Genomic DNA, 27,577 nt, shown 5'->3' with positions numbered 1-27,577 from the left:
GTTTCATGATTCCATAGTCATTATATATAGTTGCAATCCTCATCGTGTTTTGTCACTTTGATGTCAGTTAGTTACCGCGACTTTGGCATCGCATTTAGGCTTACAAAGTTAAGATGTTATTTGACAACCTTTTCCTCATGACTAGCAGAACTGTCTTTTAGCAATGGATGTCACAAAAGATAGTCCGCTGGGTTGAGCATGCCTGGAATTTGTATCTTGTAGCTTGAGTATCCAACACTCTTTCGAGTAGGTGGTTTGCTATGTGGTTGTTGAACAGGCTTATTAGTGGTCCATGATCAGTTATGACTTCAAACTCGCTTCTGTACAACTAGAGGTGAAATTGTAGGATACCCCATGTGATTGAGTGTGCTTCTCTCTCTGCTTGTGAGTAACACTGATCTACAAGTGTTAGCGATCTGCTTGCCATCATAACAATTGATGGATTCTCTGCCTTGTCTTCTTGCATCAGAACTGCACCTAGGCCAACTGGACTTGCATCCACGACCACGATCAGGATCGAAATAGGCATTTGTGCAACTTGCTGACGACCATTGCTTGATCTGGTGTACAGTCTGTTTATGTGATGTAGTCCACTCCCACTTGGTGGTCTCTTTTGTCAAACCATGTAGGAGGGAAGATAGCATAGCAAGGTCAGGAATGAAGTGACTACAGTATGTGATGAGTCCTAGCAAACTCTGAACTTCCTGCATGTTTGTAGGATCTGTAGCATTTGCAATGGCTTCAACTTTCAGTAGATCAGATGATACTCCTTCACCACTGAACAGATGACTGAAGAGTTTTCATTGAACAAACGCTTATCATTGTTTGAGGTGAGGTTACATTCTCTAAGACATTGTAGCATTATTTTGTAGGCATGTTTCGAGTTCACTTTCATTGTGACCATTGATGAGAACGTCACCACTGATGTTCAGCGTGCCTTCAAGCTTGTGCTAAAATACCTCAGCTGCTGAATTGACTCCAAAGTTGAGCTTCTTGCACCAAAAAGTCCAATGTAAGTGGAGAATATTGTAAGATACCTCAGTTCTTCTGCAAGCTCGATTTGATGGTATCCTGCATTGAGGTCAAGTTTAACAAAGAATTTAGCACCATTTACTTTCTCTGGGATGTCAAGTGTCTTTCTCGATGTATGAATTGGTTTGGTGACAGCATATCAACATAGATTCTAATCTGGTTCTTGTTCTTGGATTTCTTGTATGAGTGAGATCCAAGGGATAGGCTCATCCCCAACTATCTCAATAATGTCAAGTAGACGTTGAAGTTCCTTCTCAGTCTGCTTCCTGATGTGAAATGATATTCATTGCCATTGTTTGCACGACTCAGGTCACCTTGAGGTCTACAATTCAAGAACGATGTTGGTGTGCATAGGAATTGCCTATGTGACAGCAATCATATGCAGATCTGTTGCTGTGTGGAAACTGACAAGTGTGTCACAATCGCCAGATATGGCATAAAATACAACATTCATTCTGGTGTCTTTGAATGAGTTTGGTGTTTCAAAAGTCTTGAAAATTTTCAGTGGTTTGTCACTGTTGTCAAGAAATATTTTTGCACTCCCTGATTTGCAAAGAATGGGGAAATCTGAAATTTGTTGCAAGTTTTGCCTTCCATGTGATTGACAAATGCTCCTGTACCTTGAGAGCACCTATATCTGAGCAGCCAATGGTCACTGTCGCACGTGGCTGGTTGTTGTATCCAAAAGGGAGCACAAAGGTATGTTCAGGGTCATCCGCCTCGACATTGGCTACATTCTCTCGCCTTTTTGCTGTGGTACATATATGTGGCACCCTTCTGTTGGTATTGCTCTTAGTAATTGATTTTGCTGATGAATAACAAACATGAGCAAAGTGGTTAGGTTTTCCACAGGCTTTACATTGTTTTCCAGTAGCAGGACACTATGTCTGGTGTGTGTGAGTGCTGCCACAGTGGAAACATTGTTTGGACAAGCTGTTTGTGAGACTGCTGTTGTTGCTTTGCAGGTGGTTTCCTGGCAAATGAGTGATGAATAGTGTTTACAGTAGTTGAACTTGGACTGTGGTAGTTACTTTTGGCAGACTCAACTTCAGTAGCTCTAGACCCTGAAAGCAATTGTGATCTTGTTAACTCCAACAGCTCTGACAGCCTTCTGTCTTCAGCATTGTTGATTAGAGAGACAACCTTTGATTATCTGTGTTTTAATTTCTTGTTCAACATGTTCAACATCACCAAAGTCACATTTGGTTGCTAGTTGCCTCAAACACGTGCAATGTTGGTCAGTGATGCTTAGTGGGCAGAAGACAATTGTTTCATGTATTATTTTTTGTTGGGTGTGAAATAGGTTGTTATTGCACATTTTGCTGAGCGGTAGTAATTTTGCTCAGGCATAAGTATCTCAAAAATATCTTCCAATTCTTCACTGCCATGCTGGAAAAGTAAGGTCTTTTTCCTTTTTTCATCTGTGATTGCAAAACCTGCCATCGCGCCTTCAAAACATCACAGCCATCTTTGCCAGTATAGGAATATAGATGATGACTCTAAATGCACATCAAAAGGTGGTAGATTGGACATAGACAATGCCATATTTATCAGCAATGCAGTGGTGAAACATCTCTATAATGATCCAAGATTAATGTTTTTGTTTGATTTGGATGTTTATTTTTGCAACATCAGTGTGTATGTGTACACTATGTAGGTTTTCCTGTTTGTTAGATCTGAGCTTGTGTGCATTTAGCACAACCTGGGCAGAATATTGCACTCATTGGGTGAGCATGCGCCTGACCCCAACCAGCGTAAAATGACCCATGATGGCATCGTGCGAGCATCCCGATGTTATCGCGCACTAGCATGATATTTCGGTCGGCAGGCGCACATGGGAGTTGGCAGCGCGCCCGCCAACAATTAAGCTGCCTATTAAAGCTCTTAATGAAATAATTGACTCAAATTTTTCACTGCCGGTCTAACCGTTCAGTTGGCGGGCAGGCGAAAAGGCCAAGTAGCCTTTGTGTTTTTGGCGAAATCTCATCCACGGGCGGGATGAGGTTTAAACCAGTGATTAAAATAAAAATAAAGCCTTTTTGCACTCATCTCTAACTTGTCCCTGCTCATGTGACAGAGTTACATGAGGGGACATTTTTTTTAACATTTTTAATATCTTTATTTTTTATTTGGAAAATCTTCAGGTCCCTGAGGCAGCTCTGTGCCTCAGGGAGCTTTTATTGCACACACCCACGCGCATGCGTGAACTTCCGCACTCGCGCTCCTCCTGCCCCCACCCCGACAGCACTGAGCGCTGCAGTGTGCTTTTCGTGCTGGCCGGCCATTAATTGGCTAGCCAGTGTGAAATCGTGGTCGGGGCCCGAACACGGGCGGCGGTCAGCTTCTCGAACACTCCCGGGCCCACCCTCAAGCCATCCGACCACCGGAAAATCCTGGCCCCGAATGTGTCACAGAGGCTGCGACTTGAAGTGCTGCTTCGTCTGTGGAAAAGTAGGCAAACCCTCCAAAGAGATTCATACCAGGAAGCAATGTTGCTTATCTATCATTGTCCTATTCATCATTATGAGGTTCTTGGAATAGAAACTGCCAGAGACACCCAGAATTCATAACTGCAAGACCAAACAATGGGTTCTTTTTTATTTCTCTTGTTGCCTACTCCCTCAGTTGGTACAAATGTGTTTGGTAGCTTTAAGTGAGCAAAATGTACATTAAAATTTTCAACACACTTTGGAGCATTCCTAACTTTTACTGTCTAGCAGCCCCTGAAGATTGAAGCTATATTTCATTTTCCTTCTCTGTTCTATCCAGCGCCGAGTAGACTGGAATCATGAAAATTGGTCCTTGCATGTGGTATTGGCCCTTGTAAACTCTAAACACCATAATGCTATTAGAGGTACTAGTCAGCCTATCTTTATCCTTATTGTATCCACGGTATCTGTAAATTAAAGGACACGTCTGTAATAAAATCCTGTTATGAGCAGTAATATGTGACCAAAAGAATCTATTTAGATGTAGATTTTCAAGTGAATTTTGTTATATGTGAATCTTACACATGGATAAAAACACAGTTGGTTTGACTTAAAAACTATATTGATGGTCTGGCTATTACTTAAGCAATAAATACTTGGAGATGAGTATATAAAAGCTTCCAACCCACAATATTGGCTGTAGCGTGAAAGTTATTTGTCAGCAGCTCCAGAAGACTTAGATCCCAAGTTTCCTCCAGACTTCTGCCAAACTCCTGCAAAGCATTGGCAGGAATCTATTGAAATTCTGAGCAAGGGCATGATGCACTGTGGTCCACATTGTTTCTGCAATTTTCTGGTAGTTCTTGTAGAGAGTGGAACCTCCACCCACCCCTTACAATTCCAGTAACGTCAGCGGGTATCTCAGGAGTGGGGACTCCCTGCATTGGAAATTCCCATTTCTGCTCAATCAGGATTTAGTGTAGAGGCTGTAGAGACGAGAGACTATAACGCTAAGTGAGGTGGTGCCCAGGTAGACATATGTTGGCCCCCATGGGGAATCCAGCTGAGGGGAGTGGCCTGAAGATAAGAAAAAAAAATCATTGAGGACTATAAGGAGAAGAATAGGCCGTTCAGCCTCTTCCGGCATTCAATAAGATCATGGTTGACCTTTATTAGCCTCATCCATCCACCTACCTGCCTTGCCTCTGTAGTGCTTAATACCCTTGCCTAAGAAAAACCTGGCTTGTCCCCCCCACCCCTCCTTGCTGTACAGAGGATTGAAGAGGTCTCTAAGTGGGACTGGTGACAGCTAGATAGGAGATACTCTGGCTACGTGAGGTGGGCAGGCACATGAGATGTGCCCACCCCCTCACACCAGAACCAACCCCCCACCGCCCCCATTGACCGTACAATCTTGGCTGGAGTCAACACTGAAGGGCACCAGCAGACGCAAGGCTAATGTAACCTTCAGCATGGTGGCACACAGATTTTCAGGCATCATGCTTAATTCAAGAAGACCATTGCATCTTTCTGAGTAAAAATAAATTGTGTCTGTAATGGCTCGACAAACCCAGTTCCCAACTGCTCTCACCCGCCTCGCCAGGGCCTGCTAGCCTGATCTCAGTGATATCGCCCCTCCACTTACCTTGGTGTCTGACTCCAGGGACAAACTTCATTGAGGATTGCCTGTAGTCCCAGCAGTGGCCACCGCTCCTGCCTGACGCTGCTGGGTCTACAGAGCTGCCGGTGATTAAGCAGTTCTCTGAGGGGAGACTTCCTGTCGCTGAGAGTTGGAAGTCCCACCTTCAGCCTATTAACAGTGAATTGGCCATTAAGTTGGGGTAGCTGTTCTTCCTGTTGGCAAGCTTCCCACCAACTTTTTAGCCGGGGTTGCTGGGGTTAGGGGAGGCGGAAACCGTGGTACCCTGTAAGATCCTGCCCTCCACTTTCTTCTTCACTCATATTGCAGCAAAAAGAATCTTCCCCATCACAGCGAAGAAAAGCTCCACAAACCAATTAAAGGATAAGACTGTCTGTCATACAGCTGCCGTGACTGTTCCTCACCCAGCCCACTTTATACATTTGAACACTTAAGATAGCTTGTACTAAACTTTAAAAGTGAACAATTCACAAAAAAAAATTACAAACTTGCCAAATCACCATCTCCAACCTATCTCCTAATTATTCCAACAACTTCTCCACTCTTGGCCCAACACAACCTACTGGGTTCTATAAACAATCCCAAATTCAAATATATATTTCACTGTTGCTTTATGCAGCTAATACCCAGTGTCTTATGCCAAACACATAAAGAATCCCCACACAAACAATTGATGCACTTGTACAGTATAGTACAACGCAATGGGCTGAATGGCCTCCTACTGTGCTGTAACCATTCTATGATTCTATCTCAACCTGATTTTTTATCTGCCTCAGTGCAGCCCCAAGCATACTAGAGACTTTTCTGCTGCTACCAGCCTCAGACCTGACAGAAGTACAAATTAATGAGATGAGCACCAATGTTGAAAAGCAGTAATCCCCCAAACCTTCTGGCAGAAATGGCAAAAATAAAACAATCAGACAGCACTGCTTGCTCCCATGAAAGGAATTCTTATACCTGGCACTTACTTCTCTCAGTGACATTCCTTTTCCATCTCCAGCCAGGATCCAGCATAAGAATACAGAATAATGCAGTGGATGAGTTATTTGCTACGAAGGTCGGTCAAAGCTGTATCATGAAATCCTGGGGCAGACCCTGATATGGGGGCTGGGTAGACTGCTGATGGAAGCCATGCATTTTTTTTTAATGTCAAGCTCATCTTCTATTCTGGTCATATCATTTTCTTCAAGGCTGAAGGCCACTTGGAAGGTGACAGTCAACAGAAGAGCTGAATGGGCAATGGAGTTTTGAAATGAAGTTTATGCTGCATAAATATTAACAAAAAAGTCACAATTTAAAAACATTTAAACACCCAAGTGATTTCCCTTGTGAAACTATAAAGTCTTTCTCTTTCTTTTCCTATTAGTCTTGTGTAGTGCCATCCCTGTGGCACAGCAGAGCTAGAGGCAGGCTGCTCATATCCCTGCTCTAACTGCTCAGTTGCTCTTGGTTGATGTCCTCAGAGCCTATGAGGGATTTACTAAAGACTTTCCCATGCCTACCTTTGCAGAGGCAGACTCAGCCATCAGGTCAGGAGGTAGCATGTCAGGATCTGAATGGGATTGGGGGATCAGGGTGTGGGAGCTTGGGTGGAGGAATGGGAGTGCTTTGAACAGTGTCCCCACTTTCCCCTTCTCCATTTTCCTTCCCATGGCACACCTGCACTTTCCTGCTAGCCACGAGCTAGAGAGCAAGATACTGAACAATCAAAGCGAGGTTTTCCTCCACCCTTCTTAAACTGCAGACTGAGTGTGCAGGCCATTGGTGAGGGCCGGCTGCATCTGATACCAGCTGCATCTGATGCACCGTGCACGTAGCCAATCTTTTCATGGAGACATCATAGCACTAGTGGTGGAACGGACTCCTCCAATCTTTCTCCAACATGCACTGTGGCTCTGAACAGTACAGATTTCCTGTTGTTGCTCCAGAATTGTCCTCTTTGTGGATGATCCATGAGGCTTAGCATCTGTGTCCAGCTGAGCAGAGCTTGGAGTGTTTGCACCTGTGATGGGGACTCCATTGCTGCCTCTAACTCTCTAACTCCACCATCTGCCCCTGCTCACAAGTGACACATGCTTTACCATGTGACAATCCAATTCCATCTTCAAGGTCCCACCAAGGTGTGGATATTTGAGCTGGTGGGGGGTACTCATGAATCGTGTGTTGGTGCCTCCTCTGAGGAATCCTTTTTCTCCTTCAGCGCCAAGTCCAGAGTAATGCTTTAAGTTTCTACAGGAGATGAAGGACATGAATTAGCACTGACAAAGTGAAAAGGTTCAAAGTCAACATTTTGCAGATCATCATATTTCAGTGGCTACTGGCATCAAGCCAACATGCATGTGTGTTTTTGTCATGTGGCTGTGTGAAATTTAATCCTGCACCTAGTAGCTGGACGACCCTCATTTCTCCATTGCCCTTGATCATGCACTCTAAAACTCTGCTGATCTCCAGGGGAAGAATTTTCCGGTCGGTAAGCAGGGGCGGGGCCTGCTCTCCGACACGTAAAATGACGCGCGGTGATGTCAGGTAGGCATCCCGACGTCATCACACATCATTTAGATTTTCAGTTTGGCACGCGTGCAGCTGCGTCCGTCGAAGGTTTATTAAGGCCTGTTAAAAACTAATTAAAACAGTTAAATGAGCTGCCCGTCCAACCTTAAGGTTGGCGGGTGGGTGAATAGGCCAGGTGGCCTTTGCATTTTCATGAAACCTCATCCTTGGGGGGGATGAGGTTTCATAAAGTGTTTTAAAATTCAATAAAAATTATTTAAAAAATTCATTAACATATCCAGCTCATGTGACACTGTCACATGAGGCGACTTGTTTTAAAAGTTTTTTTTCCTTTATTTAAATTTTAAAACCTTGAACTGATCTCCCTGAAGCCCCGACTCAGGGAATCGTCCCCCCTAGCCCGCATAGGGAGCGCACAGCGCTTCTAGGCGAGTGTCACGCTGGGTGGGTCTAATTGGCCCACCCACATAAAATGGCAGCGCGGACCAGATTGCACTCGCTCCCGCCTGCCCCCCGAAATTCAGCCCCAGCACATCATCCGCTGCAGTGGCTGGGGTGGCTATGACTGGAGGGCTACCCTGATTTTCTGTCTCCCCCTAGTGTTTTGTGGTCTTTCTTCAAGGAGAGAAAGAAGAGGTATGAGTGCAAGAATATTTTTTTGAGAAATTGGGCTGACATTTGTGGAGAGTCACTAGGAGGGACGGGTGTAAGATGGCAATAAGATAAAGATGAGTGTTAGTGGTGGCTGTTCAGATGGGGGTGTGAGGAGGTGCCATGAGAGAGATCAGTGAGTGGAACTGCAAGGTGTGTTGATCTGATGAATGTTGTGCAAGAGAAGACTGGGGACATCAGAAGGTGGGGATTTGCACTTGAGTGTGGATTGCCATTCACCTTTCTCACCCTGATGAGGTTACTGGAACTCTTGTGGCACTGTATCCATGAGCGAGAGACCACATTCTTGCTGCTCACCTCCACATCCACCTCTAGCCATGTCTCTGAGGCAGGCTTCTTTGCTCCATCTGCTAGGAACAACACGTCTCTGCAGATCCTTACAGCTGCAGCATGATCTTCAGGATTATTCCTCAGAGAATGGAGGTTGGTATGGAAAAGGTGGCATCCCTCCCTCATTGAGACCCCATCACTCAAGTGCTGTCTCTCTTGTGCCAGTTGTAGAATGGTTCTATTTTGTCCCTCATCGTGGTCCCTTCTGAGGCTTCAACAGTTAAGTGTTGACCATGAGCACGCCCACCTGCTCAGGAAGCACGGAAGCGGCATCCTAATGCCATGGCTCAGTCAAAGAGCCAAGGAAACACCCATTCCTTGAACCATTGTGGTTGCTGATGTCCCCCACCTGACTAGATACATATTCTTGTCTCACAGCCCAACTCCTTACTCAGGCGCTAACTAGGTCCTGGCTTCCTTCCACCCTGCCATCAAAACACCCTGCCCTCATCCCACCACAACAATCTGGGTGGACTCTGTAAAACCAATTCTACTCTTAAGTACTCTTAATAAAGCAGGGTTTCTTGGTGTTTAAGACACTTTTTAAAACTTGAATTAAAAATTAAATTTTCCAACTTCAGCCTGCGAGTGGGGAATTTTGCTGAGAATTGCAAACGAGAGATTTAGGTAGGCACTGTGTGTGATTTTCCAATTAAATGAGTGAATAGTTCAAAAATCATGCACAGTACAGCCTCTGATACCCACTGCCAGCAAGTAAGGTTCCAAACCAGGAGCTCAATTTCAATGGACTGAAAATTGGATAAATTCTACAATGGGCAGGTCATCTGCTCATCCAAATTACCTCTGTAGGTGAAGATGAAAATTTACCCCACTTATTTTAAATGATTTAAAGCTTCTGTGGAAATATAGGAGAAAAGAATTTTAGCCAAACACATTAAATATTCTGATGTTAGTTGTACACGGTGTAATTTAAGTGCCAAAATGTCTGAGAGCCATACCGAGGATAAGAAGGAGACAGGCAGACTGGAACACTAATCAGAGCCAGATAGAACATGGAAAGTGGGAGACAAGCAGATTCTCAATTGCACGATGAAAGACAGACAATTCACGAAGACTGTGAATGTCACCATGGAATAAGTAATAAATATATTCAGTGTTTCCAAACTCAATCAAAAATATTCAGTGAAAGTAAAAGACAAATTGCTAACTATTTGTTCAGAAAATAATGAGAAATAATGCCACATATCCAAAAATCTCTACTTTGAAGAATGTTCTAACTCTTGCACTGTAGTCAGTTGAAATTACGCCTAAATTTAAAGAAAAATGTTTTCTTTCTTAGTCTGTTAGTCTAATCGAAATTGGGAACCCCGCACAAAGTTTGAAGAATGTGTGCCAATGGGCTTATTCCCAGCAGAAGTCTGATACAAGCCACGCAGAATATCATGACCATGCCATCTTCCTAACAAGGCAGGACTTTGGTCCATCGGGTATGCAAGGTACTGTATTCCATTCAGGTTGGGTGAATGGTTTTATATTGTGCTTAAGCATACTTATTGATAAATAATTCAAGACACTTCATTCATTAGTGTGTTATTTTCCAGTTTAATGTTTTAATAGTACAGGATGGTGGGGGTGGGGGGGGGTATGCTGGCCTAACTTGACCAATTTGGCATCGGGCCTCAGGCCTCATTTACTTCTGACCAGTGAACTACAGCCACATGGCTGGGCAGAGAAGACCATTTGAATTTTGGGTTACTGCCAGCAACGCAGTATATTTTGAAGAGGAGAGGGTGATCAGGAGGGAGGTGTGGGCAACTGAAGGAGGAAGGCAATTAGGAGAAGGGGTAATTGGGAGAAGGGGGGGTCAAAGTATAGCAATCAGGGGTGGAGTAGGGGAGGGTGAGATAGTGATCAGGATGGCAGTGGCAGGCAGACAGTTGCTGTAATAGTGTGGTCCTCCATTTCTTGACTCAAATTCAGATAAGTATTTTTTTAAACTTACCTTTTTGATGTTGCCCATTGGGCTAGACTGCATGTGGATCTGATCTTCCTAACTGCAACCAGTTATGTTCAGGGCAAACCAAATTGTAAAGCAGGCGTTAACTATGCAAAGGGATAAATGCTTCTTTTGATATCTATACTGATATAGCAGGTAGTGACTTCCAGTGTTTGCAAGCCACACACCATGTTTTACATTTTATCCCTGTCATATTGGTGCATCATTGAGTGTCTAGACTGCTCTATACTTTCACTTAGCAACTTCATATACTATACCACAGGCAGACAAAACAATAATTACTATAAATTATAAGGCCACTTATGCTACTTGAAAATGCATGATTATGAACATCAGTGATAAAACTGGGATTAAAGAATAGAATGTTGTGCATCTTTTATTTATTGTAATTTTCTAAAATATGAATTAAGATATTAGATTTTAATATTTGGTGTTTTCTCAAGCATTAAGTGCAATGTGCATGATTGTTATTGTGGTGGGGTGCCAAAGTTATGCTATTAATTATAGAGTTGATCTGCAGCTACTTCTTGGGTGGGAATATTAAGTTTATTTACAATATACTCAGCAGCAACTATACATGTGCTTTCAACCCCAACTCTAACTCTACACTGACTGCTGAGGGAGCCTGTGCTATTCTCCTATTGGTTACTACAGATCATGTGATCTTGCCTAACAAGTATTATTCTTAAACGCACATTGCACACTAAATAAAACCATAATTATTACATTCCTCCCCCTTTAACTTGGCTGTCCATATTATATTTACAAGTACATACTTTTCAAGACACACAATATTTACACTGGGTAAGGAGCTTACAAGTTCAGTCTTTTGTGTGGAACGTTGCAGCTCCACAACTTCAGATTCTTTGTCAGGAACCTCCTTTTCCAGAGTTGCCTGAACATCAGGTTCTTCAGTGGGCACTTGCATTCTGTATCCTCAACTCTTACAGGAACATCAGACATGTCAGTCCTGTGTTGAGTATTTTCAACAGGAAACGCAGACCCGGTCATGATCACTGGTGGAACCATATCTTGAAGGTTTCTCTCTCTCTTCCTTAAATGGTCCACATGTTTACGGATGATCGGCCTTCCACTTCCACGTGGTAAAATAGAGGTCCAGTCACCAGACTTATTTCACCCAGTAACCACTTTGGTTCTCCCCTAAAGTTCTTCACGTATACTGGCTCTCCCACGGTAAATTTCCTCTCTCAACTATGCCAGTCGTGCCTAGTTTTCTGGCTTCCCTGATTCCTTTCCTCCTTCTCCTCTAAGTTCAACATTATTAAGCTTAATCTCATCCTGAGACAGTGTTTCAGCAATAACTCCGCAGGTGTGACACCTGTTGTTGCGTGAGGGGTAGTCCTGTAATGAAAAAGAGAGCATGCTAGCTTGGTTGCCAAGGAATCGGCAGTTAACTTTTTCATGCCTGCCTTAAATGTTTGAACCACCCTTTTGGCCAGTGCATTTGAGAAGGGCGATACAGTGCAGTTTTCACATGAGATTGATAAACCATTGCTACTCAGCACTCGTAAATGCCGTGCCATTATTGGAAACAACTACTTCTGGTAGTCCTCAAACGGCAAAACTCTGACGTAGTTTCTCAATTGTAACAGCCGACGTTGGTGTCTTCACCTCATAAATGTCCAACCATTTTGAATGGGCATCAACAATGAGCAGAAACATTGTTCCCAGGAAAGGCCCAACGTAATCAATGTGTAACTGCACCCAGGGTCTACCTGGCCACTCCCATGGGTGTAATGGAGCTGTCACTGGCAACTTTTGCAGTTGCTGACATTGCACACAGTGCTTTACTAAACTCTATTTCACCATATATCCTGGACACCATGGATAGTTGCCTGCTATGGTCTTCATTCTGGAAATTCCTGGGTGGGCACTGTGTAGTCCGATTAAAAGTGGTTCCTTTCCCTTTGGAGGAACGATCACTTGTGCTCCCCACAATAAGATGCCACCCTGGCTGGTTATTTCATGTCTTCTGTTGAAGTACGGTTTCATTTCATCAGATACGGGCTCCTGTGACCAACCACTTGTTCTCATACTTGAGATAGGACTGGATTCTGACTTGTCCAGTCTCTGATCTGTCGAGCAAATACCAATGAGGAATCTAAGAAATTTAACAGTAAAACAAGCTCCTGTGGAACTGGGGCCTGCTCATCACTTTCTTGTAGAAGCAAACGACTAGGAGCATCGGCGATTCCGATTTGATTGCCAGGTCTATGTACGAAAGTGTTCATATACTGCCAGGATTAAGAACCATCGTTGTATTCTTGTTGAGGTAATGGGTGGTATAGCCTTGTACTCACTAACAATCCTAGCAATGGTTTGTGGCCTGAAACCATTGTAAAATGGTGGCCATGTACATACTGGTGAAATTTCGTGACACCAAAGATGATGGACAGGCTTCTTCTCCTATAAGGTATCCCTTTTCCGCTGTGGTGAGCGTCCTTGGTACATAACCTAAAGGCCGTCCAGTGCCATTATCCATCCAATGAGAGAGCACTGCTCCCACTCCATAGGGCGATGGATCACATGTCAGCAACAATTCTTCCATCTGGTCATAATGCACTAATAGATTGGACTAGTGCAGCAACTGTTTCACCTTCATGAAAGCTTCATTCTGGGGCATCTCCCAGGATCAACATTAGTTCTTTTTGAGTAGAGAATGCAGGGGGAGGGGGGGTGGGGGGTGGGCAGCACTGTAGACAAATCAGGTAAGAACCGCCTGTAATAGTTGATAATTCCTAGGAATGATCTGGTGCTCTAAGGCGTTCTTTGGCGCAGGTGCCCCTCTTATGGCTCTCACTTTCCCCTCAACCAGGTGGAGGCCCTGTGAATCTACCCAGTGACCCAAATAGGTTATCTCCCTCGTTTGGAACGTACTCTTTTCTTTTTTTAAACACACTCCAGCCTGCAAGAAACGTTTTAAAATGACTTCTAAGTTTGCCAAATGCTCTTTCTCAGTGAATCCTGTCACCAATACATAATCTAAATAGACTACAAATTGAGGCAGTCCCTGCAATAAGTTTTCCATTGTTCCCTGAAAGATGGCACAAGTGGAGGAGACACCAAAATTCAATCACATATATTGATACAACCCTTTGTGGTATTAATTTTGACAAATTCCCGGGAGGCATTATCCAAATCTAGTTGTTGATAAGCATGACTCATGTCAAGCTTTATATACATGGTCCCTCCTGCCAGCTTGGCATACAGGTCTTCGATTTTTGGAATGGGGTGCCTGTCTAGCTTAGCTTCTTCATTAACCGTCAGCTTATAGTCGCCACAAATTGAGATGCTTTGGTTGGGTTTAAGGACGGGGGCTATGGGTGCGGCTCATTTTGAGAACTGAACAGGTTGTATTATACCCAGTTTCTCTGGTCTGTTCAGTTCAATGTTGACTTTTTCTCGCAGGGCATATGGCACCGGTCTCGCCTTCATGAAGCAAGGGGTTGCTTCCAGATCCACATGAATCTTGGCCTGCAGATCCTGGATTTTCCCCAGTTTGTCCTTAAAGATGGTGGCATACTTTCTAAGTAGCTCTGGTAGCCCACTTGCTCTCAACTGGAAAATTTCATATTATTCTAACTTAATCTCCTTTAACCAATTTTGCCCAAGGAGGTTTGGCCCTTCACCTGCTACCACCATAAGGGTAGCTTTGCTGATTGGCTTCCTTAATGGACAGTTGCTTTGCCTATGCCTTTTACTTGAATGTCTTCACCCGTATATGTTTTTAGCTTGATGTCTGCTTCTTTTAAACTTAATTGATATTCACCATTATTCAAATGTCTGAAGGTATGTCCCCCAGTTACTGAAGTTCCCATGTGCACTTCCATTCTAACAGGTTTGCCATTTACTTTCACTGTGACAAATATTGGTTCTGTCTTTCCAACTTTCCATTTATACAACAAGTAAATGTTTGAATTTGTTGTTTCAGGCTCTTCTACATTGTAGATTTCATTGGGCTTCTTCTTTTGTTTACAAGCCTGCTTGAATCTTTCCTTGCATTATGTCCATTTCTATGACAATAGTAGCATTCAATTTTTTTAACTGCTGATCACTAAAAGCCTGCTTGTTTCCACCTCTTTTAAAATTATTCTTCAATTTTTCTGCATTCTTAAAAAGCGGGGAGGCTTCATCTTAAAAAGAGCAGGGAGGGCTAGGAGACTTCATCTTAAAAAAATAACGTGGAGAGTGGGTAGGCTTCATTTTAAAGAGAGCAGGGAGACTTCATTTAAACAGAGCACAGACAGCGGGTAGACTTCATTTTAAAAAGAGCGGGGAGGGCAAGGAGACTTCATCTTAAAGGAATAACGCAGAGAGTGGGTAGGCTTCATTTTAAAGAGAGCAGGGAAAGCGAGGAGACTTCATTTAAAAAGAGCGTGGAAAACAGGGAGACTTCATTTTAAGAAAAAAGAATGCAGAGAGTGAGTAGGCTTCATTTTAAAGAGAGCAGGGAGACTTCATTTAAACAGAGCACAGAGAGCGGGTAGACTTCATTTTAAAAAAGAGTGGTGAGACTTCACGTGAGATCAGTGGCAGGGTGACATCACGAACCACAACGTGATGCGAGTGCAGGGAAAGCAGCTGATTGGTGAGTAGGATTGATGAGTACTTCTAGTCTTTAAAGTAAAAGTAAGGTCTTTAGTTTGTGTGTAGATCTCCAGTCATTTTATTCTCCCTTTTCCTTAAAAAATAGGTTGTTAAGTATAAGATTGATACTGCTGTAAAAAAAAAATTACAATGAAATGTAAAAAGCGGGGGATTCTTCAAGTGTAAAGAACAGGGATACTAGAGTAATTAATTAACAAATTAAATAAAATACGATAGTGATGGCAGGACAGGTGTTGCTACTGCAGCATGTGGAAGCTGCTGGAAACCAAGAGCGAACACATCTGTGGTAAGTGTTTGTTGCTCAAAGAACTTCAGATCTGAGTTGAGGAGCTGGAATCCAAGCTATAGACATTGCGCCACATCAGGGAGGGGAAAAGTTACCTGGACACTTTGCTCCAGGAGGCAGTCACACACCTCAGATGAGGTAATTTCAATTTTGCCTGTGATCACATTCAGGAGGGTGTGACTGCAGGTGAGGCAGCTATGGGGACCCGGGGGGTAGCATTTGAGGAGCCTCGGCCCCTGCAATTATCCTAACAGTTACGAGGTTCTTGCAAGCTGTGTGGGTGAGAGCAGGGACTGCAGGGAGGATGAGCGAACTGACTATGGCACCATGGTACAGGGAGCCATCTAAGAGGGAGGAGGAAATAGGAATGTAGTAGTGGTAGGGGACAGTATAATTAGGTGGTTAGATACTGTTCTCTGCAGCAATGAGCATGAGTCCCAAAGGCTGTGTTGCCTGCCCGGTGTCATGGTTAAGGACATCTCCTCAGACTGGAGAAGAACTTGGAGTGGGAGGAGAGGGATCCAGTTGTTGTTGTCCACGTTGGTACCAACAATATCGATAGGACTAGAAAGGAGGTTCTGCTGATAGAATTTGAATAGTTAGGAGCTAAATTAAAACACAGAACCTCCAAGGTGATAATCTCAGGATTGCTACCTGAGCCACAGGCAAACTGGCATAGGGTGAATAAAGTCGGGGGTTAAATACATGCCTCAAAGTGTGGAATGGGTTTCAGTTCATGGGGCGCTGGCACCAGTACTGGGTAGAAGGGAGCTGTTCTGGTGGGACAGGCTTCACTTGAACTGTGCTGGGACCAATGTCCTGGCGAATCGAATAACAAGCGCTGTGGAGAGGGCTTTAAACTAAATAGAGGGGAGGGGAGGGCTCTGGAAAGGGGATACGTAGGCTTACAAAGCAAAAGGATATGGCAGTATTGCAGGACAACTGTTTAGGTAATGATCCCGAGTGTGACAAGGAGGGACAGAGTGTTCAAACATAAAAGTACAGCAGCAAATAGTGTCAAAGGGGGAAAAAATGATAAAAAGGCAAAAATAATGGCTCTTTACTTAAATGCACATAGTATACGGAACAAAATAAATGAATTAACAGCACAAATAGAGGTTAATGGGTATGATCTTATAGCCATTACTGAGATGTGGCTACAAGGAGATCAAGGCTGGGAAATAAATATTCAGGGGTATGCGACTTTTCAAAAGGACAGACAGGAAGCAAAAGCTGGTTGTTAGTATGAGATGCAATAAGTACAATAGCAAGAAATGATCTTGAATCGGAAGATGTAGAATCCATATGGGTGGAGGTAAGAAATAACAAGGGGAAGAAAACGCTGGTGGGAGTAGTTTATGGGCCCCCTAACAGTAGCTATACTGTAGGACAGAAAATACATCAGGAGATAATGAGAGCATGTAAAAAAGGCAGTACATTAATCATGGGTGACTTTAATCTTCATGTAGATTGGGAAAATCAAATTGGCAGAGATAGACATGAGCAAGAATTCATAGAATGTATTCGGGACAGTTTCCTAGAGCAATATGTTGTGTATCCAGCCAGGGATCAGGCTGTTTTGGATCTGGTAATGTGTAATAAATGATATCAGAGTAAAAGCTCCCCTAGGAAACAATGGCCATAATATGGTGGAATTTAACATTCAGTTTGAGAGTGAGAAACTTGGGTTGGAAACAACTGTACTAAACTTAAATAAGGGTAATTACAAAAGAATGAGGGCAGAGTTGGCTGGAGCAGACTGGGAAAGGAGCTTAGCAGTAAAGACGGTTGATGAACAGTGTTTAAGAAAATAGTTCATGATTCACGACAAAGATATATCGCAGTGAGGAAGAAGCAGTCTAGGAAGGGGATAAACCAACTATGGTTAACCAAGGAAGTTAAGGATAGTATAAAATTAAAAGAAAAAACATACAGTGTGGCAAACATTAGTGGTAAGTCAGAGGATTGGGAATGTTTTAAGAACCACCAAGAGATGACCAATAAAATAATAAAGAGAGAGAAAATAAACTTTGAGTGTAAACTAGCAAGTAATATAAAAATGAACAGGAAGAGGTTCTTTAAATATATAAAAAGGAAGAGAGAGACCAAAGTGAACATAGACGCCTTACAGAAAAAGGCTGGGGAAAAAGTAATGGGCAACTAAGAAATGGCAGAGGAGTTGAATAAATATTTTGCATCAGTCTTCACGGTAGAAGACACTAATAGCATTCCAAAATTACTAAATAAACAAGGGGCAAAATGTGGGCGGTGGTGGGATTGGAAAGAAATACAATAACTATCACTAGAGAAAAAGTACTAGGGAAACTAATGGGGCTAAAGGCTGATAAGTCCCCTGGACCTGATGAGTTGCATCCTAGGATATTAAAGGAAGTAGCTACAGAGATGGTGAATGCACTGGTAGTAATCTTCCAAGAATCTTTAGACTCTGGAAAAGTCCCAGAGGATTGGAGAACGGCCAATGTAACACCCTTATCCAAAAAGGGAGGGAGACAAAAAACAGGTAGGCCAGTTAGCTTAACATCCGTCATTGGGAAAACGTTAGAGTCTATTATAAAGGTGTAATAGCCGAGCATTTAGAAATGCTTAATATAATCAAGCAGAGTCAGCATGGCTTCATGAAGGGGAAATCATGCCTGACAAATTTATTAGAATTATTTGAGGTAACAAGTAGGATAGGTAAAGGGGAACCAGTAGATGTAATATATTTGGATTTCCAAAAGGCATTTGATAAGGTATAGCTCATAAAGCTACTTAATAAGATGAGAACCCATGGTGTTGGGGGTAGTATATTAGCATGGATAGAGGATTGGCAAACTCATAGAAGACAAAGAGTTGGGATAAAGGTGGCATTTTCAGGATTCCAACCTGTAACTAGTGGAGTGCCACTGGGATCAGTGCTGGGGCTGCAATTATTTTCAATATGTATTAATGACTTGGATGAGGGAAATGAATGTACTATCACCAAGTTTGCAGATGACTCAAAAATAGTTGGGAAGGCAAGTGGCACGGGTGACACAAGGAGTCTACAGAGGGATATAGACAGATTAAGTGAATGGGTAAAAATTAGGCAGATGGAATATAATGTGGGAAAGTGTGAGGTTATGCACTTTGGCAGGAAGAATAGAGGAGAAAGACTGGAGAAAACTGCAGCACAGAGGGATTTGGGTGTCCTCGTGCATGAATCACAAAAAGCTAACATACAAGCTCAGTAGGTAACAGGGAAGGCAAATGAAATGTTGGATTTTATTTCAAAGGGAATGGAATATAAATATAGGGAAGTCTTGCTAAAACTATACAAGGCACTAGTTAGACCACACCTAGTATACTGTGAACAATTTTGGTCCCCTTATCTAAGGAAAGATATACTGGCATTAGAGGCAGTCCAGAGAAGGTTCACTAGGCTGATCCTGGTTATAGAGGGATTTTCTTAAGAGGAGAGGTTCGATAGGTTGGGCCTGTACTCATTGGAATTTAGAAGAATGAGAGGTGACCTTATTGAAACATAAAAGATTCTTAGGGGACTTGACAGGGTAGATGCTGAGAGGCTGTTTCCCCTTGTGGGAGAGTCTAGGACCAGAAGGCATAATCTCAGAGTAAGGGGGCACCCATTTAAAACAGAAATGAGGAGGAATTTCTTCTCTGAGGGTTGTGAATCTGTGGAATTCTTTACTGCAGAAGGCTGTAGAGACTGGGTCATTAAATATATTCAAGGTTGAGATAGACAGATTTTTAATCAGTAAGGGAATCAAGGGTTATGGGGGGAAAAGGCAGGAAAGTGGTGTTGAGGATTATCAGATCAGCCATGTTCTCATTAAATGGCAGAGAAGACTCGATGGGCTGAAAGGCTTACTTCTGCTTCTTTGTCTTATGGTCTTAAAAGTTATTTTTCTTTACTCTTCGGTTAGCGCGAGCTATTTCCCGCTTCTCAGCAGAATCTCACTTTTTCTCACCTCTTTCAGTTGAGGATTCCAGCCATTTTTCACATGTTGTATTGCTTTTGTATCACTTACTGCGCTTTCCATGGCCAACACTATCTCTAGCGCCCTCCTGATAGATTTACTTAGGACAATAACCTTTTCTAAATTGTATCCTCTTTCACACCACATACTAAACGATCTCTGAGCATGTTGTTCCAAGTGTTACCATTCCATTATCTGCTTCACATTTGCCACGTAGCATGCAATTGTCTCACTCGGGGCTCTGTTTTGTGAATTAAACCTGAATCTCTGCATCATGACTGAGGGCTTTGGTTGAAAATTACCCTTCACGAGGTCCACCAATTCATCAAAATTCTTCAAACCTGGGGCACTGGGTGCCATCAATTTTTGAATCAAGCTGTAGGTTTTGCTCCCACAAGTACATAAGAGGATCGCTCGCCTCTTCTCTTTCCCGGTAATCTCATTCACTTGAAAAAAGAATGTGAGGCATTCTATGTATTGAGACCAATCAGCAATTGATCAAAAGAATCAATTCTCCCAAATTGTGGCATTTTGAGAGAGGATAACTTCTTCAATTCTAACGGAGCTTGCTACTTACAACCACTGTGTGGGTTCCAGTGCCGATTTCTTTTTAACTTGATTTCATCTGTTCAATCCTGTTTTATCCTTGTTGCCAGCTTGTTGTGGGGTGGCCGAGTTGGGCTATTAATGATAGAGTTGATCTGCAGACACTTCTTGGGTGGAAACGTTAAGTTTATTTACAATATACTCAGCAGCAACTACTTTCAACTCCAACTGTATCTCTACACTGTCTGCTGAGGTAGCCCACACTACTCTCCTATTGGTTACTACAGATCATGTGATCTTGCCTAACACACATTCTTAAAGGTACATCACACACTAAATAAAACCATAATTACTAGTTATCTTACAAACTTTAACACTGCAAAAACTGTCCAACACACACATACAGCATTAGTTGATTACCAGTGAGATATCTATTTATGGGCTTTCTCTGTGTTGGTTTTTAGTTTTAGCGTGACAACCACCTTTTAGGTTAGATAGATCATCTTACAGACTATAGTAGTATAAAATATGCTTGATCTATCGACAGTATGAACATATAAATTACACAAATAACGGAGGTAACTATGATAAAACATACATTTATTACATATAAATTTGAGAAAAATGTCCCATTTATCAGAGTTGAAGTAAGAAAAACACAATTGATATTTTTCAATATTTGAATATATGTTATTTCAATGAATTCTTCTCCAATAAATTTCTGTCTTTTGCAGGTTATGCCCCAGTTACAGGTATGTGCCATCCAATCCGGAGTTGCACTCTGAACCATGAAGATGGCTTTTCATCCGCATTTGTAGTTGCTCATGAAACTGGACATGTGTAAGTGTTAAATCTTACGGTTCAAAATCAAACCGGAAAAACACAAAAATGTAAGCTACTGTCAAATGTAATATTGTGTTAAATATTAGCAAAAGAATAGCAACCTGCATTTATACAGAAACTTTACTGCAGAAAAATGTTGCAAGGTGCTTTGAAGAGGGAAAAATACAAAGGAACAGATTCAGAGTCATGATGGGAGAGTTGGGAAAGATGAATGAAAGATTTTTCAATAAGGGATAGGTTTTTTGATAGGTTTTAAAGGTTGATGGGAGTGTCTCAGAGTGGCAGAGGGGTTTTGAATGTATTCCCAAGAGTGGGATCAAGTTACAGACTCTGTCACCTGTTACGATCCTAGACCAGACCCCTAGGTTTGATAAGATCCAGTTAGGGACCAATAACATTTTGTTTTAAGTAGACAAAGTTTTAGATTCAAGACACTTGCTAATGAAATAAAGCCACAAGAACCCACAGATTTTGAACAAATAAAAATAAACTTTACTATATAAAGTCAGGAAGATAAACAATTTACAATATCTATCTTATACTCTAACATTCAGGGTTAGTATGAGGTACATGTGAATTAACAAGCAAACTGTGGTCAAACACACTGCAATGCCCACCAAATGGCAAATGTGATTGAGACAGAGTCCATGGATTTCTCAACAACCCACCTAGATGTCAGTAAGCACTGTGAGTCAACCAATCTTTTTGAAATCCCTCTCTCTCATGAGGGATTCCAGTCTTCACCTCCGAAGATCTAACCTGAAAATTCCCTCCAAAAGTCAGACAGCCTCAATGATGGCCGACCTTGTAGGGTTTCAGCCTCGTCTCCTACAATTCCGGTCCTCTGGATTCCTAAGTATGCACTCAAGTACCAACTCACAAGCACAACTTCAGCTCTTTGGCTGCCTTGAGTAGAATACTACTGCTCCAAAGGGGTACCTTTTCCCCAACAGCCCATAGTGCAGGGTCACCAACCTTTTGCTGCCTTCTTAAAACACTAGTTCTCCTGAGCCCTGATCACTTATACTGCTGCCTTTTTCCTACTTGGAGCCTGTTTCTCTGCTCATCTCATTTTCCCTTAACTTAACTGGAACCTGCCTCAATCCTCTACCTGGGACACTTGTCTGCAATGGCGCTCTGCTCCTGCCCACATGACCTAGGTCTTCGCGCTGTTTTCCCTTTCTGCACAGACGTACTGGACCCAAAGAACTGAAAATGCTGAATTGCAAATGCGCAGCCTGCGCATACGCTGAAACTCAGGTCTGTCAGATCTTGGAATTCCTGACCTCTGCTCTTGACGAGAAAGTAAGTTGGCTTTCATAACGCACCAATAGTTCAGTGAAGGGGTTGGGGTCAGAAGGCCAGAGGCAAAATACTGGAGAATGTGAGAGAGGAAACAAGGCTGGAGAAAATTACTCAAATAAAGTGGGAAATAAGGCCAAGTTTTTGAAATTTAGTGTACTATGGACAGAGAGCCAGTTCAGTTGAGCAGGCAGGGGATGATGAGCAAGTAGGGTTGAATGCAGGACAGGATATAGGCAGTGAGTTTTTAAGAAGTGAGTGATAATGATTCAAGGAGCATGGAAGGCTAGAAGAGAATTCTTGAAGAAATTGAGTGCATAAGTGACAAAAGTGCAGATAAAGGTTTCAACAGCAGTTGGTGGTACTGGGGGAGGTGGGTAATATTGCTAAGGTGGATTGGAAATTGTAGTGCTGGAAGTGTGACAGTGGATCTTCGACTTACCTGTATGCCCCAGCCATGATTCCATTGAAAATCCAAGGGATGGTTTTATCTGCCTAACAGGGTGCATGACCGCCTCATTTATGGTGCTGATGGGACACTTGTTCCATGGTGGGACATGGGCCAGCCTGGTCAGTGTGGTTCGAGAAAAAAGAGTCTCTTGTTGCTTGGTACTTCAGTGATAACTTACCACTTCTCTAAGACAATAGGCTTTGAGAACAATGCAGTTTGGGATTAGAACATTCAGCTCCACATTGCCTATGAAGTGGAAGACTATGGGAGGGATTTTCCAGCCCTGCAAGTCACCGGGATCATCGATCCTGCTGAAAGTCAATGGACTTTTGGCTGGCCCGCTGCATCCCCCACAGTGGGTTCTGCCGTGGCAGGGTTGGAAAATCTCGGCCTGTATACTTGAAATTGAAGTAAGAGTGTGAAGCTATGTTTTTCAGCAATTTCCAATGCCTATCACTACGTTTGAATCACTGCTGGAGTGATGGTCAATAATCCAGTGAACAATGCAAAGCATTGTAGTAGCATGTCTGAATCAGTGGCTTCCTCACACCCATTGACAAGGAGAACAGATGCATGAAAACATCATCACCTGCAAATTGCCCTCCAAGCCATACACCATCCTGACCTGGAACCATGTCACCATTCCTTCACTGTCGCTGGGACAAAATCTTGGAACTCCCCCTTCCTAACAGCACTGTGGGTGAACCTACATCTCATAGACCGCAGCAGGTTCAAGAAGGGAGCTCACCATTACTTTCTCAAGGGCAATTAGGGATGGGTAAAAGAAATGTTGGCAAAAAAGCAAAAATATTTGAAAGCCGAAAACACACTATCTGTACGGCTTTCCTTTTTCCAACAGTTCCATTTAGAAAGGGAAGCAGGGAAGCTCTATTGGCACGCAAGTTTGGAAAGTGGCAGAATCTTTGTATTTTTTCAGTGTTTGCAATACCCCTTGGCATGCTAACCTTTCAGGGCCTGAGTTTAACTGCTTCAGCTTTCTGTGGGTCAGCAGGGGCTAGCTGCAGAGCTTTGCCATCTGCAGCTAGCACACTTGCAGCCAAATTATAACGTACGAACAGTTACACTTGTAGCTTACTCTGGCTAACACTAAAATATCAGCTAACATGCATCTCATATATAGATCAAGCTGGTGCTTAGATTAGCATATTTCTCACTTTTCATTGCATCTCCCGCTAAACGGCATTATAGTTGTTTCATTTAAGTAATGCCTTTCATGACCTCAGGATGTCCTATAACACTCTACAGCCAATTAAGTGCTTTTGATATAAAAACAGACAATGCTGAAAATACTCTAAAATCAGGCAGCAACTGTGGAGGGAGAAAACAGAACTAATATTTCTCATCGAATTCAAAATGCATCAAAATACTTTTGACATTTAGGAAATGCAGCAGCCACCTTGCACATAGCAAGATCCCACAAACAGCAATGACCAGATATTTTAGCAAATTTAGTTGCGGGATAAATATTGGCAAGGGCACAGGAAAACACCCCCACTCTTCTCTGAATAATGCCATGGGGTCTTCACATCCTCCTGAGAAGACAGACAGGGTTTTTGCTTACCAGCTCATCTGAAAGACCAATAGCATTCCCTGAGTACAACATTGAGGTGTCAGTCTAGATTAAATGCTGAAGTTTCGGAATGGGGTTTGAACCCACAAACTGTTAACCCAAAGGTGAGAATACCACCAATGAGCAAGGCTGACACATTTGGGTGTCCAGAGATACTTTACTGGTTCCACAAGAGTGAAGTTGGCCCAGCTGCCTCTCTGACAGCAGCCCTCAGGTAGGTCTTAGGAAGCAGGGGAGACAATCTTGAGGGAGGGAGGGGACAGTTAAGAGAAGATTGCAAGGGGTGGTTAGTTGGCAGCAATCTTCAGAAATGTTCTTCCAGGCTTGACATTCAGTTGATAAATATTTTCTTTTACCTGGTAGTGGCTTCCAGTGGTCCCTTGATGACAGCTAGCTAGGCCACATAAAAACATATTGGGCTGGATTTTCATCCTCGAGGCAGAAGTCAGGAAAATCCTGAATCGGTCCACCTGCCTCTGGAGAAAGTGTCCACAAGGACAGGATTTTCATTGTGGGCAGGACAGGTGCAAGCTGCAGTCAGGCCAGCCAACCCAGGAAGTTGTTCAGAGGTAGCCACAGGGGATGTCGGTGTGGAAATGGGCTGTTTAAAAGTCTTTCTCCCAGTTTAAGTAAAAACAGGCCTCCAGCCATCACCCCTCACAGCTGCTCACCCCACACACTCCCCATGCCCCATCCATGCCACCTCATGCCCGCATGCCAAGATACGCTTTCCAAACAACCCATATGGCCCCTCATGCCCCTTATACCAATATATGCCCCTCACTCATCCCCTATGGCCCCTCATGCCCCATATGCTAATCCTTATTGTGTATTCTTAGAGACCAGTAACCTGTTAACCTGTTGAAACACCTGAACCCTGGAAGACATTGCTTGCTTGACTTTGGCTCTCTGATCTATGCTGTCCATTTCATAATGTTTATTTACACAAGATAAAGAGATTTCAAGTGCTTACAGTTTCAGCAATTGATACTTGAAAGGGTGTGGATGATTGACACTTTTATTGGGCTGTAGTAAAGAGTTTTTTAAGAAAGTGGAAAGTTATCAATTAATGAATTTTTAAAACTTTTATTTATACATCCTATTGTCACTATTAGATTAATTGCTTCTATACAGTTTATAATGGGCAAATGGGAATGGAAGTGCCATTACTTGGCATGGAAGCATAAGGGGCCATAGGGAGTTAGTGGGGAGGCATACCTTGGCATAGGCGGCATGGGAGGACTTTATAAACTTACTTTTCAAAGGTTTCCTCATGCAGACTATGATTCATGACACCTCTGAGGGGCCATGAAGCACAACTCTTTGAAAAGCTGGCCTGACTCCATGAAAATTGCGAAAGACTATCTAGGTTGAGAATGCAGGCCCACAACCCAAACCAGCCTGCACCATTTAAACGCACTCCTGAACATCAGAAACCCTAGCAATGGGGTCAGAAATCCTGGAATCGGCACCCGTCCACCATTTTTAAAGGATTCAGTGAAAATCTAGACCATTATCCCCATTTCAGGAAGGGGTCTCAAACAATCATTAGGCTGTCCATCTGCATACACAAAGGGGCGAATGCCTGTTTCAAGCGTGAACCTTTGATCACCTATGTTGTAGCCTTAACCAACACGATGATCACCACACTTCCTTCACAGAACGTGTGCCCTCTTGCTTAGGCAATTAGGCACCTGTTTTACCCTGTAAAACAGGAGCAGTGTTGACAGATTCCTCAGACCTAATGTCAACACATGCTGTATTTCCCAAGTCTAAATTATGGCTCTCTTATACAAACATATGAATTAGGAGCAAGAGTAGGCCATTTAGCCCCTCAAGCCTCCTGCACTATTCAATAAGATCATGGCTGATCTGATTGTGGCCTCAACTCCACATACCGCCTACCCTGATAACCTTTGACTTCTTTGTTAGTCAAGAATCTACCTATCTCAGCCTTAAAAATATTCATGCACCCTGCCTCCGCTGCTCTCTGGAGTAGAGAGTTTCACAGTCTCATGACCCTCCGAGAGGAAAAAATTCTCTCCTCATAAATGGGATATCCCTTATTTTTAAACTGTGTCCCCTAGTATTAGTCTTCAACCCAAAACCTCAGTAAGTGCCAATGGTTTGATGTGTGAGGCCCTTGGGAGATGGGACTGTGACATGTTATTCCAGTGTAAGTTGCCACTTAAATATTTGCCCTGGGTGTACATGAGATGCAGTGAAAAAGCTAAAGGTTGTGTTATGGTTTAACATATGGGCAAATTGTATATGTGAGACAGCTTGATGGGCAATGATCTTGCACCATTGGATAATGCGGTTGGGCAGTCTTATCATGCCAGGTTTTGTACATTATGACATAATTTTCTGCATTTAACCCTGTGTGCTGTAGATTCCAGTTTGCACAGTATTCATCCTGGCTGCCACATTCTGCCAGACACGGTGTATTATCCTAAGGGGAGGGTGGCCTGGAATGCCCAGTAAATCCACTTTACTAACCACCAAACAGGAGGTTTCATTCTTTGACACTGGGATTGCCTTCACTTGCTCTTACTCTGCCACTTTTTGTCAGCCCCTTCCTCATGCAGCATTTGTAGAAGCTGAAAAATGTCAGCAAAAACAATTTCCTGCCTTTCTAAAGGCTGTAAGTTTATTTTCCCACCATAAATCAGCCTCTCCTTCATGTACCAAACACAAGAAGCAGACAGTAATTATTTATATTAGCTAACCTCACCATCACTCTCAAGCGAGGATGCTCTGCAGGCGTTTTTTTAAAAATTCATCCATAGGATGTGGATATTGCTTACAAGGCCAGCATTTATCACCCATCCCTACTTGCCCTGCTATGCTCCAAGTGGTGTAGGTATTCCCATAGTGCTGCTAGTGGGTGCTATAGAAGAAACTTGTTGAGTTACTCTATAGTGCAGCTTGTAGATGGCGCACACTGCAGCCACAATGTCCTGTGAGTTGAGGGGCTTAACATTTAAGATGGAGGAAGATGGCGTGCCAAACAAACAGGCTACTTTGCCCTGGTGGGCGTCAGGCTTCTTCAGTATTGTTGGAATTGCACTCATCCTGGAGATTACCCCCTCACACTCCAGACTTGTGCCTTGTAGATGTTGGAATGGTTTTTGGGAGTCAGGAGTTGAGTTACTTGCCGTAGAACACCCAGTCTCTGACCTGCTGTATTAGCCACAGTATTTATGTGGCTGGTCCAGTTAATTATCTGGTCAATGGTGATCCTCAGGATGTTGATAGTGGCAAAATGCAGCAAGGGTGGCTTAAATTCTCTTTTGTTGGAAATGAGCGGTGTGAGTGTTACCTGCCACTTATCAGC

At 43.0% G+C, this 27,577-nt stretch overlaps 1 protein-coding gene across 1 annotated transcript in view; it reads left to right on the top strand.

Annotated features, from left to right (window-relative positions):
• LOC121281177 (A disintegrin and metalloproteinase with thrombospondin motifs 2-like) overlaps nucleotides 1-27,577 on the top strand; it is a 287,596-nt gene that overhangs the window by 194,474 nt on the left and 65,545 nt on the right. Inside the window, exons 6-7 of the mRNA XM_041193930.1 lie at nucleotides 9,935-10,091; nucleotides 20,788-20,893. Of these exons, the coding sequence (XP_041049864.1) occupies nucleotides 9,935-10,091; nucleotides 20,788-20,893 (263 nt within the window). The remainder of the gene's footprint in view (nucleotides 1-9,934; nucleotides 10,092-20,787; nucleotides 20,894-27,577) is intronic.

This window comes from Carcharodon carcharias, chromosome 8 (assembly GCF_017639515.1).
Source record: "Carcharodon carcharias isolate sCarCar2 chromosome 8, sCarCar2.pri, whole genome shotgun sequence".
Classification (NCBI taxonomy): Eukaryota; Metazoa; Chordata; class Chondrichthyes; order Lamniformes; family Lamnidae; genus Carcharodon; species Carcharodon carcharias.
The sequence above is the reverse complement of the archived record's forward strand: the minus strand, read 5'-3'. Positions and strand labels throughout refer to the sequence as shown.